Here is a 15,166-nt window from a genome sequence, read left to right on the forward strand (position 1 = left end):
GGCACCGGCGGCTCTTTTCTGGGGAGGGAACGGGGCCGTTCGCCGAGGGGCTTCGGGGCCGGATCCTGCCAGCCCCGAGAAACCAGGAGAGCCGGGTGCTCCCCCCGAAGCACGGACAGGGGCTGGGAGCAGAGCAAGATGGGGGAGACCCCTCTTCCCCCGTCCCCGTCACAGAAGTCGCCTCAGTGCCGTGGTACCCGTCGCTCTATTAAAAGGGTTTTACTCTCAATCAAAAAAATAATTTACCCCCCCTCCCAGTTGCACAGCAGGGTAACGAGTGCCCCCAGACGAGACCCGGCGGGGAGCGGAAAGGGGGTGAGCGGGGCAGAGCACCCCCCGCCCCAAGAGCGTCACCTCGCTTCCGCCGAGCCCGAGCGGGGAACAGCACCGAGGGCAGGGCCCCGCCGGGGGGGAAATGCGAGGGAAGGGGGGTCCTGCCCCGAGCCCCGCAAGCCCGGCCGCACCACGGGGCGCCCGGCCCCCCTCCCACCTTCCCCGCGCTCACCCTGCAGCCATACCCTGTCAGGAACAAAAGCCTACCGGAGTCACTAACCGGGAGCCCACGAGCACTGGTTGCACCCCAAAAATCCCCTTCGGAGCGGGCCGGGGCACGGAGCTGCCTCTGTGCCACAGAGAGGGGCCAGGGCTGGGCCGGGCGGCAGCACCGGAGGAGCAAACGGCAGAGGCAAAGGCAGCGTCGTGATCTTCCAGCTGCCGAGAAGAGGGCACTTGGGTACGGCAGCGGCGCGGGCAGCGCAGGCAGTGCGAGCGGGCAGGGCTGCGGCTGCCGCGGCCGCTCAGTCCTCGAAAGGCACCTGCAGCGCTGAGTACATCATCACTCTGCTGTCGTCCTCCTGCTTACCTGGGGGGCAGGAAGGAGGGAGAGGGTGAGAGCAGGGCTGTTCGGGGGGCGGGGGCCTGTTTGTGGGTTCGCAGGGGCCCCCGACAGCCGGGAGACGCGGCCCCCATTCAGCGAAAGGGTGACGGTTGCCGGCAAAACCCGTCCTCCCCCCTCCCAGCAGCTCTGGGCCCCCCTGCACCCGTGTCCAAGCCCCCCAACACCTAAAAGGGGACAGAGACCCACCAGCAAAGCCCCCGCGTCGCAGCGGTGACGCCCCCCATCGCCCCTCCCTGCCCGGCCCCCCCTTACAGGAGAGGCACTTGAGGATGTTGCGGAAGGAGCCCCCGGCGGTGAAGAAGGCCCAGAGGCCCGTGCAGAGGGTGATGATGAAGATGGGGACCAGGCTGGCCTCGTACCAGGGGTTCAGGAACGTCTGGGGGACGGAGAGCGCCACGTTAGGAACGTCACCGCCTGCCACAGCCCCCCCTAACCAGCTGGGGGCGGGGAAGGGGAGCCAGGCTCCCGTAAGCCTGGCTTAAACTCCTGCCGAGCGGTTTCCCACCAGAAGCTTAGCCGCTAATCCTCCCTCCGACCCGCAGTCCTTCGTTAACCCGCCTTCCCCGAGCACACCCCAACAGGCTGCCCCGGGCAGGCAGTGCCGCGACTCGTCCCAAGCTCGGAGGCAGGGATTTAGGGAGGCTGACGCAGCAGCGGGCGTCCCCGCGATCCCCTCCCCGCGCCCAGACGGGCGTCCGATGACGGCCACAACCGCTTCACTTCGGGGACAGCTTTCGGTGCAGGTCCGGTCGGCTCTGGCTCATCAAACTCACCAGCCCCGAGGTGAGGAGGTGACTGGCAACCACCAGCCCCAGGCACCAGTAGCGGCGCTTTTCGCAGGCGTCGAAGAAGATCACTCCCCAGAAGGTGTGGAGCAGGACGAGGGCCATGGTGAGGAACGCTGGGGGAAGAGGGCGACACAGACCCCCTCAGACCTGGCCGCCACCTTCCTCCTCCTCACCTCGGTGAAGGGCCCCATGCTGGGGCCGGACTCCGGCTCTAACCGGCATTGCCGGGCACGATCCCACGGCACGCGCTGGCCCCCAGCCTCACCGGACGTGATGAAGTAGTACGGCGAGTCCCCGTGGATCCCGACGATTCCCGGCCCGATGGAGTCTGCCAGGATGTTAATGACGGAAAACACGCCGCTGATGATGCCGAAGGACAGGCCCGAAACTGCGGAGGGAGAAGGGAGTCAGCCAAGAGCGACCGCAGCCACGCTGCCTCTGCCGCGAGCCCCAGACTCCGCACGTCGGCTCAGGGAAAGGCAGGAGAGCGGGAAAGGGAACCGGGAAGGCTGCGTTAGCCCGGTGGGCTCGACACCACCGCCGGTCTCCGATAGCCGAGCATCCTGCTGCCAGGCAGCCGCAAAGAGCGCGGGGAGGTCAGCAACAGCCCAAGCCCTGTCCGGGTCCGTGCTCACCGTAAGCCATCTGCCTGAGGGAGATGGGGGACCGGCCGTCCTCGCTGATCGTCGCCAGGCCTTCATCCGCTTTCCTGCTCGGGCGGGAGAGCAAGCGTGAGCGGCCAGTGTGGAACAGGGGCCTCATCACGCAGGAGAGGGGAAGGGGTGGTTATAAACGAGCCTGGGGCGAGGAGGAACAGCTCTCTCCCAGGATCTAACGAGGAAGATGCTTTGTGGGGATCCCCGGACAAAGAGCAGAGGGATGGCAGCTACCAGCACAGGTCACCCGGCCCCACGCGGCACGAGCGGGCCGCCCCCGGGCAGGCTCTTACTTCAGCAGCTTGAAGTAGGCGAATCGGAAAGCCTCCTGCAGCAGGACGGAGACGGCAGCCCCGAAGATGAGGAGGCCGTACTGCAGCTTGGCATCCTCCCGGTCGCTGAGATGAACCGAAACGAACCAGATCAGAGACGCCAGGAGCAGCGACACCAGCCAGAAAAACGCCCTGGGCAGAGAGGAAGGCCAAGCTCAGGCGCCGGAGCTCAGAATCACGCAGCAAACACGCGCCAAGCTGCGGGCTCGCTCTGCCCGGGCTCCGGGTCACGCGTTCAGCAGGGGAAGCTTTCGGCGGCAGCGCGGGCTGCCTGGTCATCGTCACGTGAGGAGCGCACGCGAAGGAAGCGTGCGGCTGAAAACCAAACAGATTCAGAAACCGAAATCCTCCTTTCTGCACTCAGAGCTGCGGCAACCTGCTTGGAGGAAAGCTGCTGCCCCGCGAAGTGGGGAAGGACGCTCAGTGCTTCGCCCTTCGGAGGTTAAACACGGGTCTGCCCTCAGGAAGCCAAGCGTGGCGGGACACGGCCGGCTCGGAGCCGCTCCCCTCGCTCTTTTTGAAACAGCGAATCCCCCACACGGGCAGACGGGGCAGGAGCCGTGACCCCAGGACAAACTCCCCAGCCCCCCCAGCCACAGCCGGCCCCCAGCATCCCCCCAAACTGCCCCCCCAGGCACTGCCGCCCACCCCAGACCCCCCCCTTCAGCCCCTGCCCGGGGCTGCCTGCCCCTCTCAGACACCCCCACCTGCCCCCGAAGCCCCCCCCAGCGCTGCCTGCACCCCAGCCCCCCCTCTCTCAGCTGCCAACCCCCCCGGCGCCCCCTCCCCTACCCCAGAACGGCCTCCCCACCCCTCTCCCACACCCCTCCACCCCTGCCTGCCCCAGCACCCCCGCAGCTCTGCCCTCACCCCCCGGGCTGCCTGCCCGGCCCCAGACCTCCCGGCTGCCCCACAATGGCCCCCACAGCCCCCCAGAGCTGCCTGCCCCCCCCCAACACCCCTCTGCCCAGGAACTGCCCCCTCAGCCCCCCTCAAAGCTCTCTGACCCCCCAACTGCCCCCCAATGCTCTCGGACACCCCAACTGCCCCAGAACAGCCCCCTCAGAGCTGACAGCCCCCCTAGCCCCTCCCAGCAGCCCCAGAACCCCTCAAAGCTCCCTGACCCCCAAACTGCCCCAGAGCTGCCCCCTCAGCCCCCCACAAAGCTGCCTCGCCCCCAGACCCCCCGAGTGCCCCACAACTGCCCCCCTCAAAGCTCTCCGGCCCCCCCAGCTGCCCCAGAACAGCCCCCACAGCCCCCTCAGCGCTGCCTGCCCCCCCAGGACCCTCCCAGCTGCCCCCTCAGCCCCCCTCGATGCTCTCTGACCCCCCCAACCGCCCCCTCAATGCTCCCCGACCCCCTCAGCTGCCCCAAAACGGCCCCAACAGCCCCCCCTCAAAGCTCCATCACCCCCCAACTGCCCCAGAACTGCCCCTTCAGCCCCCCGAAAGCCCCCTCAGAGCTGCCTCCACCCCCGGACACCCCCAGCTGCCCCCACAGCCCCCCTCAGTGCTCTCTGACCCCCCCCCAGCTGCCTCCCTCAATACCCCCGACCCCCCCCGACGGCCCCCGCAGCCCGACGGCCCCCGCAGCGCGACGGCCCCCGCAGCGCGACGGCCCCCGCAGCGCGACGGCCCCCGCAGCGCGACGGCCCCGGCCCCGGCCCCCCGGGCTCACCCCGCCACCAGGACGATGACCCGCAGCGGCTCCGCCGCCACCGTCAGCAGAACGAGGGCGAGCGCCGGCCCGAAGGCGATGCCGGCGCAGCCGAAGAAGACGGCGGCCCCCATGGCGGCGGGGCGGGGCGGGGCGGGGCGGGGCCGCGCGGGGCACGCCGGGAGTTGTAGTCCGCGCGGCGGGGACAGCGCCGCCTGGCGGCGGGAGGCCGCGCCGCGCTGCGGCAGTGGGGGGGGTAGGACCAGCCCCGGGGATGCTCCGAGCGGGGGGGGAGCCCCTCTGCACCCCAAAATCCCCTCCAGAGCAGGGGCCCCGCAGCTCCCCCGACGCCGCCGCGGCCTGGGGACCCGCTGCCCGCACGGCGCCGTTGCCCCGGGACGCTGCCGAAGCCCAAAGCTCTTTATTTCAGCCGCTGCGGCACGGCGCGGGGAGCAGCCCCAGCGCCCCGGGGGGGTCGCACGCCGATAGCGGGGGGTTTCGGGCACGGAGGGACGAGCCGCGGGGGTGGGCTCGGCACCCGCCTCCGGCTCACGGCCGGGGCCCTGCCGGGGCGGCGAAGATCAGCTGGGCATACTTCAGCTCCTCCTGCGGGCGACCGCGCCGTCAGAGCCGCCCGCACCCCCAGTTCCCCCTCTGCTGCCGCCGGCCCCCGCCGCCTGCGCTCCCCGAGCCGGGGGACGCCGCCTCCCCGCCAGCCCGGAGGCCCCAGCCCAGCTTTGGGGCAGCCGGGGGCCGCACGGCCTCACCTCAACCTACTGTGACTCTGGTGCCATCGGGGTCCCGGGCTGGTGGCCTGGAGGGGACAGAGCGGGGAGACGTGTCCCTAGCGTGGGGCTGGAGGGGGCCGAGGGGGCCGGAGGGGATGGAGGAGGATGAGGGAGGAGGGAGGAGGACGGAGGGGCATTGGGGATGGAGGGGGAGTGGGGATGGAGGGATCACAGCGAGATGGAGAGGACAGCGGGGGACAGCGGGGACATGGTGGGACGTCGCCCGCCTGTGCCACACTCCTTACCCATCGGCGTGGGGCGGCGGAGGCGGCGGAGGTGGCAGATGCTGAGGCAGAGGCTGAGCAGCAGCAGCACCCTGACCCCGGCTACGACCCAGGTGGTGGGGCTCAGGGAGGAGCAGCCTGGGCGAGAGGGGCTGACTCGTCCCATCGTCCCCCCCAAAGCCCCCCACACCCCCAACAGCCCCCACCATCAGCCCCCAACACCCCCCCATCAGCCCCCAACAGCCCCCACCATCATCCCCCAACACCCCCCCATCATCATCCCCCAACACTGCCCCATCATCCCCCACCATCATCATCCCCCACCATCAGCCCCCAACAGCCCCCACCATCATCCCCCAACACCCCCCCATCAGCCCCCATCAGCCCCCACCATCAGCCCCCAACACCCCCCCATCATCATCCCCCAACACTGTCCCATCATCCCCCACCATCATCATCCCCCACCATCAGCCCCCAACAGCCCCCACCGTCCCCTCGCCCTGCGGCCAAGCCGTCCCCGCTGCCTCAGTTTCCCCAGGGGTGACCCAGCTGGGGGGTCCCTGCACTCACCCGCGGCCTCACGCAGCTCCATGCTCCTGCGGACGGGGGGCCCCGAGGCGTTGAAGCGCACCTCGCAGAGCCCCCCGGCCCCCCCGGCCAGGCCCACGGTGCTGTTGAACGGCTCCACGCTGGCCCCCAGCCCCAGCACCCCCCCGATCCCCCCCGGCCAGGAGACAAGGACGGGGCCGGCGCTGGCACCCACGGCACAGACCAGGCTGGGGGGGTCCCAGGGGTCCCTGCGGGGAGCCAGCACCCGCACCCAGCTCGCGGCCGTCCAACTGTCTGCAACAGGGAGAGGGGCTGCAGCGGGGTCTGGGGTGGGCACGGAGCCGGGGTGGAGGGGACGGAGGGGACAGAGGGGACGGAGGGGATGGAGGGGATGGAGGGGATGGAGGGGATGGAGGGGATGGAGGGGGACAGAGAGGGACAGAGGGGATGGAGGGGACGGAGGGGAAGGAGGGGAGTGGAGGGGACGGAGGGGATGGAGGGGGGTGGAGGGGACGGAGGGGATGGAGGGGATGGAGGGGGATGGAAGGGATGGAGGGGATGGAGGGGACGGAGGGGACGGAGGGGACGGAGGGGATGGACGGGTACAGAGCGGGTGGTGGATGGGGATAGAGGGTGCTGGAGGGGAGTGGGGGATGCTGGACAGCACAGTGGGTGACAGCAGGGGATGAGGGACATGGGGGTGACATGGCGGTCCCACCCCGGCAATGTCGCCGTCCTACCTCCCACCAGCAGCGCAGTGCCACTGCCGAAAACCAGGCGGTTTCCATTGTTGTAGGCACACAGGTAGATGCCGGTGTCCTCGGGGCTGGCGTTGGCGATGTGCAGGGTGATTTTGTGCCGCCCGTACTCGCAGGAGAACCCCCCCTTTCTCTCACTCAAGCAATGCAGGACCTGCTGGGGTCCGTCCCTGCCGCCGCGCCGGTACCACAGCACATTGCCTCTGCTCTCCGTGTCCTCGCTGGCCTCGCAGCCGATCCGCACCGGCTCCCCGGGCTCCACAACCAGGACGGGCTGGGGCTGGCGCAGCCTCAGCAGCGCTGCCGGGGCTGCGGGGACCAAGCGGGGGCTCAGCCCGGCCCCGCCGTAGCCCCCGCCACCCCCAGCAGCCAGTTGCTCCAAAAAGCCCAGAAATCTCCCCAGCCCCGGGCCTGGCCGCGCTCCCCCAGCCCCGGCCCTGCCACCCACCCAGGCAGAGCCACAGCAGCCCCGCGGGGGCCAGCGAGCCCCCGGCTGCCATCGCGGGCCCGTGCTGCGCTGGGGTCCAGCTCCTCCCCAGGGCCGAGCCCTTCTGCAGAGCTGCCGCTGCCGCCGCCGCCGAAACCACGGGGCCCTGGGCAGCGACATCCCCCCACCCCGCTGCCTTCGTCACCGGGGACGTGGCGGACGCTTGGGCGCTGGGGCTGAGATGCCACCGGCCGCCCTCACCCCCCGCTTTCCAAGCCCCCGAGTCCAACTTGGGGCTTTGGGAGCATCGTGGGGGAACAAACCCGGCCGGGCGATGCCCTGCGCCGAGGGCATGCTGAACCCCCCTCCACGGCCTCCGCAATGGAGAGGAAATCGTTTCTGGATGCAAAAGCGGGGCGAGAGGCTGCAGGTCCGGAGCCGGGCGCTGCCTGGCACCAGGCTGGGGGGAAACCTGGCGGGGGAAGCATCTGGGCGATGCTGGGGGACGGAGACGGCCCCGGCCAGGCGGACTGGGGCTGGGTGCAGCCTTCCAACGCCGGCCGAGTCCCAGACGCGCTGAAACCACAGAAATCCCATCCCCGCCCCTGGCTTGGGGGCAATTCCCGGCAGCGGTTGGTGGAGCGTCTCCCCCGCCACCCCCAGCCGCCCCCCACCGCCCCAAAACGCCCTTCCAAGGGACCGAACACTGCAAAGCCCTTCCCAGCCCCCAGCCCTGCCACCGCCTTTCCTGCTGCGGTTGGGCACACGGGGCCCTCGGCCAAACCGGCGCCGAAAAGCAGCACAAAGGCCCAGTGCTGGCGGGGGGGAAGCTGTTTGGTGGCAAGAAACCCCGTCGAAGTGAGAAAATGCAGCAGCGAGGCCGACCGCAGCCATCTCCAGCTCGAGCAAAGCCTGCAGCTGCTGCAGAAGGGCGGAAGAATAGCTGCTGGGCATTGCAGGAGCGAGAGATGCTCCTGCTGGAGGGGGAGGCCGTGCTCCGGGGGCGATTCCCGGTGGCTCCCATGCGGGCGCCTGGGGAAATCCAGCCCAAAGACCCAGGGCGAGCAAAACGTTGGCCCGGGAGAGCAGAAACCCAGGGGACGACGAAGCCCGGGGTCCGCGCGGGCTCGGGCGGGGGCATGAGAACCCTCGGTGCAACACGGAGCTGGCCTTGAAATCCCATTTGGCAAGCGAGAGCAGGGCGCTCGGGTCCCTCCCCAAACCCCCCCTCTCCGGCCCCCCAAGCCCCCAACCGGCCCCCAGGCCGGAGGATCCCTGGGACCCGCAACCCCCTCCGCCATCACCCTGCGCCAAACCCAGCCCAGAAAGGGCCCGTGGGCAGGGGACGGGGGGCAAAGCCGCCGTCGCCACCCCGTTGCCATCAGCCACGGAGGCTGCCGAGGCTGGAAAGCCCCGCGCGGCGGGGGGACACGTGGGGGACCCCCCCGTCCCGCCCGGGGCAGGGCCAGCTCCTGGGCTGCCTCCTCCGAGCGCCCGCGGGGCGTGCGGCTGCCAAACCCCCGGCGGGGCTCGGCCTTCAGAGCCCCCCAGCCGCGGAGGCCGAGAAAAAGCTCCCCGGCAAAAGGGCTTTGGCCAGCATGTCCTCCGCGCTCCTGGGGACCCTCCTGCTCCTCCTGCCAGGTACGTGCCCGCTCCAGAGCCCCCGACCCGCGCCCCATGCGCCGCTGGGGGGGTTTTGCCCCCAAACGCCTTGAAGGCGCTGGATGGGAAAGCCCCCAGTGCAGAGAATCCCACTCACAGCCGCTCCCCCCGTGCAGGAGGTGCCTCGGCAGAGGGCACGGGGGTCCAGCAAAGCCCGCGGCAGCTCTGGCTGCTCCCCGGACAGACGGCGAACCTGAGCTGTCGCATCTGGGACCGCGGCAGCCACGTGAACTGGTACAAGGAGAAGCCAGGCGGCAGTTTGCACTGGATTTACCAGACCACAAAGTTCTCCTCTCCGAAGGGAAAATACTCGGGGAGGATGGAAAACGAGTACGATTTTTCCCTGGCCATCAGCTCCGCGCAGAGGGAGGACTCCGGGGTTTATTACTGCAGCTTCCACACCTTCTTCCTCTCATTTGGGAGCGGGACCAGGCTCGTCGTCACCGGTGAGTGCCCGGCCGGTCGCGTGGGGCTGGGGACATCCCCGGGGAGGCTTCTGCCACCCCGCGGCACCCACTTTCCCTCTTCAGATGCCACCCAGCCCCAGCTCTCCATCCTGGTGCCCGTTGACGCAGAGGAGCCCGGGCAGCCCCTGGCCGCCATCCCCCTGCTCTGCCGCCTCCACGACCTCCCTCCGGGCTGGGACACCGTGCGCTGGCAGCCCGGCGGGCAGGAGACGCCGGTGACGGCGGCGGCCGTGGACGAGCGTGGCGTCCTCAGCGCCTGGAGCATCGCCTGGCTCCCGGCCGAGCGGTGGCACGGGGCTGCGACGTGCACGGCCCTGCAGAGCGGCACGAACAGGACCGCCAGCGTCGCCATCGGCAAAGGAGCCGGGCAGGGTAATTAGTCCATCCCCCCCAGCCCCCTGCGGATCCCGGCCTCCCCCCACCCCCTGCACCCCACTTCTCCCAGCCTTGCCGCATTTCGGAAAGCCCCACGTCCCACTTCGTCCTCCTGAAGCCCCATTTCGGAAATCCCTCGGCCCCTTCCCGTCTCCTCACTGGGGTCCCCCTGCCCTGAAAGCCTTGAAACCTGCACGTCCCCCCTTGCCCAGCCCTGCACCTCCCCGTTCCGGGGATGCTCGGCTCTCCAGGGGGACCAAACCCACCGCCTCCCCCTCTGTCACCTCTCCTTTCCCCTCCGCAGAAGGATGCCCTTCCTGGCCGCTGAGCCTGGGGCTGTCCTGCGTCTCCCTCCTTCTCCTGCTCCAGCTGGCCATCCTGCTCTGCAGACAGCGCCTGGCCGGAGCCCACCCCCGCTCCGGGGCCCCCTCGCAGCCCCTTCGCCCCGGCTCTCGCCTTGCCTCCCCCGGCCACCCGCACGCCCACCCGGGAGACCCAGCCGGGAGGTGAAACCGCTTCCCCAGCCCCCGGCGCACGAGGCAGACAGACAGACATTTACAGCTTCGGAACGGTGCTCTGCTCAAAACCCAGCACCCCTCGCATCCAGAGTTGCCTCCGGCGTTTCCCTGGGGGGAAAACCCCAGCCGCCCGGGCAGACAGCTCCCGTTTGCCTGGCGGTGCTGCTGCAGACGCTGCTGCCGCATCCCTGGGCTGCCGCCTGGAGCATCCCCCAAGGCGCCGGCCGCCGCTCGCGTTGCCCAAAAGCCGAGGGTAAAGCTCGCCCAGGCGTCGGCTCGCGCCCGGGTCCGGCTCCCAGGCCTCGCCTGTCCCCCCCAAACCCTCTCTGGGGGAGCGCCGCGGCTCCCCAGCCTGAGCCCCGGCCCTTCGCACGGCAGCCGCAGCTCAGAAGCAGCCCGGCTGCTTCCAAAAGCCTCAAACGCGGGGGCGAGGCTGGGTTAGGCACCCAAGATTTCCTTTGCCCGCTCAGGGGGACCACGTTTTGCCAGCGCTGGCACCGGTCCCCACCGTCCCCCGCCCGGCCTCACCCAGGGCAGCGAAAAATACCCCAAAGCTGTGAATGGGAAACGGCAAAGACGCTGGTTTGGCTGCTTTCTTTGGCTGCTCTTTGCATTGCGATGCTTTTGCTCTGTGGCGCGAGACAGGAAAAGCCAGTAAGAGCAAAGGTAAAAGGAAAAAACTGACCGTAACCAGAGCGTTTTATTCCTCCGGCCAGAAACACCCCTCCCAATCCGCCCTCGCGTTTCCCCGGTGCCCCCGGCCCCGAGGGCCGTCCCTCGCCCCACCGAGAGGCGGGATGCCGCCGGGGATGCTCCAGCCGGGCACCGATGCGATGGCAGCCGCACAAGAGCAGCAGGGTCTGGTGCCAAGGGTTTCTTGGCCCCCTCCCTCGCCTTCCAGCACATTTTATCCAGCTCCCTTAGCGGCATCTCCGCCCTGCGGGTGCCACACAGTTTTCTTTCCCCAGTTTTTCCAAGTTGGACATCCTCGCGTCCAGCCACGAGGAGCTGTTCTCAGCCCCAAGCCAGCAAATCCCTTGGAATTCAGCCCCGGGACGCTGCCGAAGCCCAAAGCTCTTTATTTCAGCCGCTGCGGCACGGCGCGGGGAGCAGCCCCAGCGCCCCGGGGGGGTCGCACGCCGATAGCGGGGGGTTTCGGGCACGGAGGGATGAGCCGCGGGGGTGGGCTCGGCACCCGCCTCCGGCTCACGGCCGGGGCCCTGCCGGGGCGGCGAAGATCAGCTGGGCGTACTTCAGCTCCTCCTGCGGGCGACCGCGCCGTCAGAGCCGCCCGCACCCCCAGTTCCCCCTCTGCTGCCGCCGGCCCCCGCCGCCTGCGCTCCCCGAGCCGGGGGACGCCGCCTCCCCGCCAGCCCGGAGGCCCCAGCCCAGCTTTGGGGCAGCCGGGGGCCGCACGGCCTCACCTCAACCTCCTGCGACGCTGGTGCCATCGGGGTCCCGGGCTGGTGGCCTGGAGGGGACAGAGCGGGGAGACGTGTCCCTAGCGTGGGGCTGGAGGGGGCCGAGGGGGCCGGAGGGGGTGGAGAAGGATGAGGGAGGAGGGAGGAGGACGGAGGGGCATTGGGGATGGAGGGGGAGTGGGGATGGAGGGATCACAGCGAGATGGAGAGGACAGCGGGGGACAGCGGGGACATGGTGGGACGTCCCCCGCCTGTGCCACACTCCTTACCCATCGGCGTGGGGCGGCGGAGGCGGCGGAGGTGGCAGATGCTGAGGCAGAGGCTGAGCAGCAGCAGCACCCCGACCTCGGCTACACGCCAGGTGGTGGGGCTCAGGGAGGAGCAGCCTGGGCGAGAGGGGCTGACTCGTCCCATCGTCCCCCCCAAAGCCCCCCATCAGCCCCGATCATCCCCCACCATCATCCCCCAACACCCCCCCATCATCATCCCCCAACACTGCCCCAACATCCCCCACCATCATCATTCCCCACCATCAGCCCCCAACAGCCCCCACCATCAGCCCCCACCACCCCCCACCGTCCCCTTGCCCTGCGGCCAAGCCGTCCCGCTGCCTCAGTTTCCCCAGGGGTGACCCAGCTGGGGGGTCCCTGCACTCACCCGCGGCCTCACGCAGCTCCATGCTCCTGCGGACGGGGGGCCCCGAGGCGTTGAAGCGCACCTCGCAGAGCCCCCCGGCCCCCCCGGCCAGGCCCACGGTGCTCTGGAACGGCTCCACGCTGGCCCCCAGCCCCAGCACCCCCCCGATGCCCCCCGGCCAGGACACAAGGACGGGGCCGGCGCTGGCACCCACGGCACAGACCAGGCTGGGGGGGTCCCAGGGGTCCCTGCCGGGAGCCAGCACCCGCACCCAGCTCGCGGCCGTCCAACTGTCTGCAACAGGGAGAGGGGCTGCAGCGGGGTCTGGGGTGGGCACGGAGCCGGGGTGGAGGGGACGGAGGGGACGGAGGGGATGGAGGGGATGGAGGGGATGGAGGGGACGGAGGGGACGGAGGGGATGGAGGGGGACGGAAGGGACAGAGGGGATGGAGGGGACAGAGGGGACGGAGGGGACGGAGGGGATGGAGGGGATGGAAGGGATGGAGGGGATGGAGGGGATGGAGGGGACGGAGGGGACGGAGGGGATGGAGGGGGACGGAAGGGACAGAGGGGATGGAGGGGACAGAGGGGACGGAGGGGACGGAGGGGATGGAGGGGGACGGAAGGGACAGAGGGGATGGAGGGGACAGAGAGGGACAGAGGGGATGAAGGGGACGGAGGGGACGGAGGGGATGGACGGGTACAGAGCGGGTGGTGGATGGGGATAGAGGGTGCTGGAGGGGAGTGGAGGATGCTGGAGAGCACAGTGGGTGACAGCAGGGGATGAGGGACATGGGGGTGACATGGCGGTCCCACCCCGGCAATGTCGCCGTCCTACCTCCCACCAGCAGCGCAGTGCCGCTGCCGAAAACCAGGCGGTTTCCATTGTTGTAGGCACACAGGTAGATGCCGGTGTCCTCGGGGCTGGCGTTGGCGATGTGCAGGGTGATTTTGTGCCGCCCGTACTCGCAGGAGAACCCCCCCTTTTTCCAGGTCCAGCAATGCAGGACCTGCTGGGGTCCGTCCCTGCCGCCGCGCCGGTACCACAGCACATTGCTGCTGCTCTCCGTGTCCTCGCTGGCCTCGCAGCCGATCCGCACCGGCTCCCCGGGCTCCACAACCAGGACGGGCTGGGGCTGGCGCAGCCTCAGCAGCGCTGCCGGGGCTGCGGGGACCAAGCGGGGGCTCAGCCCGGCCCCGCCGTAGCCCCCGCCACCCCCAGCAGCCAGTTGCTCCAAAAAGCCCAGAAATCTCCCCAGCCCCGGGCCTGGCCGCGCTCCCCCAGCCCCGGCCCTGCCACCCACCCAGGCAGAGCCACAGCAGCCCCGCGGGGGCCAGCGAGCCCCCGGCTGCCATCGCGGGCCCGTGCTGCGCTGGGGTCCAGCTCCTCCCCAGGGCCGAGCCCTTCTGCAGAGCTGCCGCTGCCGCCGCCGCCGAAACCACGGGGCCCTGGGCAGCGACATCCCCCCACCCCGCTGCCTTCGTCACCGGGGACGTGGCGGACGCTTGGGCGCTGGGGCTGAGATGCCACCGGCCGCCCTCACCCCCCGCTTTCCAAGCCCCCGAGTCCAACTTGGGGCTCTGGGAGCATCGTGGGGGAATAAACCCGGCCGGGCGATGCCCTGCGCCGAGGGCATGCTGAACCCCCCTCCACGGCCTCCGCAATGGAGAGGAAATCGTTTCTGGATGCAAAAGCGGGGCGAGAGGCTGCAGGTCCGGAGCCGGGCGCTGCCTGGCACCAGGCTGGGGGGAAACCTGGCGGGGGAAGCATCTGGGCGATGCTGGGGGACGGAGACGGCCCCGGCCAGGCGGACTGGGGCTGGGTGCAGCCTTCCAACGCCGGCCGAGTCCCAGACGCGCTGAAACCACAGAAATCCCATCCCCGCCCCTGGCTTGGGGGCAATTCCCGGCAGCGGTTGGTGGAGCGTCTCCCCCGCCACCCCCAGCCGCCCCCCACCGCCCCAAAACGCCCTTCCAAGGGACCGAACACTGCAAAGCCCTTCCCAGCCCCCAGCCCTGCCACCGCCTTTCCTGCTGCGGTTGGGCACACGGGGCCCTCGGCCAAACCGGCGCCGAAAAGCAGCACAAAGGCCCAGTGCTGGCGGGGGGGAAGCTGTTTGGTGGCAAGAAACCCCGTCGAAGTGAGAAAATGCAGCAGCGAGGCCGACCGCAGCCATCTCCAGCTCGAGCAAAGCCTGCAGCTGCTGCAGAAGGGCGGAAGAATAGCTGCTGGGCATTGCAGGAGCGAGAGATGCTCCTGCTGGAGGGGGAGGCCGTGCTCCGGGGGCGATTCCCGGTGGCTCCCATGCGGGCGCCTGGGGAAATCCAGCCCAAAGACCCAGGGCGAGCAAAACGTTGGCCCGGGAGAGCAGAAACCCAGGGGACGACGAAGCCCGGGGTCCGCGCGGGCTCGGGCGGGGGCATGAGAACCCTCGGTGCAACACGGAGCTGGCCTTGAAATCCCATTTGGCAAGCGAGAGCAGGGCGCTCGGGTCCCTCCCCAAACCCCCCCTCTCCGGCCCCCCAAGCCCCCAACCGGCCCCCAGGCCGGAGGATCCCTGGGACCCGCAACCCCCTCCGCCATCACCCTGCGCCAAACCCAGCCCAGAAAGGGCCCGTGGGCAGGGGACGGGGGGCAAAGCCGCCGTCGCCACCCCGTTTCCATCAGCCACGGAGGCTGCCGAGGCTGGAAAGCCCCGCGCGGCGGGGGGACACGTGGGGGACCCCCCCGTCCCGCCCGGGGCAGGGCCAGCTCCTGGGCTGCCTCCTCCGAGCGCCCGCGGGGCGTGCGGCTGCCAAACCCCCGGCGGGGCTCGGCCTTCAGAGCCCCCCAGCCGCGGAGGCCGAGAAAAAGCTCCCCAGCAAAAGGGCTTTGGCCAGCATGTCCTCCGCGCTCCTGGGGACCCTCCTGCTCCTCCTGCCAGGTACGTGCCCGCTCCAGAGCCCCCGACCCGCGCCCCATGCGCCGCTGGGGGGGTTTTGCCCCCAAACGCCTTGAAGGCGCTGGATG

General features: G+C 70.2%; 1 protein-coding gene and 2 long non-coding RNA genes across 4 annotated transcripts; all 3 read right to left on the reverse strand.

The window, feature by feature from the left end:
* Window positions 1–229: 229 nt before the first annotated feature.
* On the reverse strand, window positions 230–4,477 carry APH1A (aph-1 homolog A, gamma-secretase subunit). Of its 2 annotated transcripts, XM_082332870.1 has the most exons (7): window positions 4,353–4,477; window positions 2,636–2,806; window positions 2,322–2,395; window positions 1,952–2,074; window positions 1,672–1,799; window positions 1,151–1,274; window positions 230–862 (listed from the first exon to the last, which is right to left on the reverse strand). In XM_082332870.1, the coding sequence occupies exons 1-7, from the start codon at window positions 4,463–4,465 to the stop codon at window positions 798–800; spliced, it is 798 nt and encodes a 265-aa protein (XP_082188996.1). In that variant the 5' UTR covers window positions 4,466–4,477; the 3' UTR covers window positions 230–797. The 2 variants fall into 2 exon arrangements, 1 of the variants encoding a protein (XP_082188996.1); XR_014230434.1 differs by lacking the exon at window positions 230–862 and having other exon boundaries at window positions 1,194–1,274; window positions 1,472–1,799.
* A 645-nt stretch (window positions 4,478–5,122) lies between these two features.
* On the reverse strand, window positions 5,123–6,026 carry LOC309600742. The gene is made up of 3 exons (XR_014230458.1): window positions 5,914–6,026; window positions 5,365–5,481; window positions 5,123–5,145 (listed from the first exon to the last, which is right to left on the reverse strand). It is a non-coding gene; the product is annotated as an uncharacterized lncRNA (long non-coding RNA).
* Window positions 6,027–11,282: 5,256 nt separating this feature from the next.
* LOC309600487 lies at window positions 11,283–11,858 on the reverse strand. Its single transcript, XR_014230435.1, has 3 exons — window positions 11,790–11,858; window positions 11,524–11,570; window positions 11,283–11,362 (listed from the first exon to the last, which is right to left on the reverse strand). It is a non-coding gene; the product is annotated as an uncharacterized lncRNA (long non-coding RNA).
* Between the last annotated feature and the right edge of the window lie 3,308 nt (window positions 11,859–15,166).

Source organism: Platalea leucorodia (genome assembly GCF_965183815.1).
Source record: "Platalea leucorodia genome assembly, chromosome: 24".
Taxonomy (NCBI): Eukaryota; Metazoa; Chordata; class Aves; order Pelecaniformes; family Threskiornithidae; genus Platalea; species Platalea leucorodia.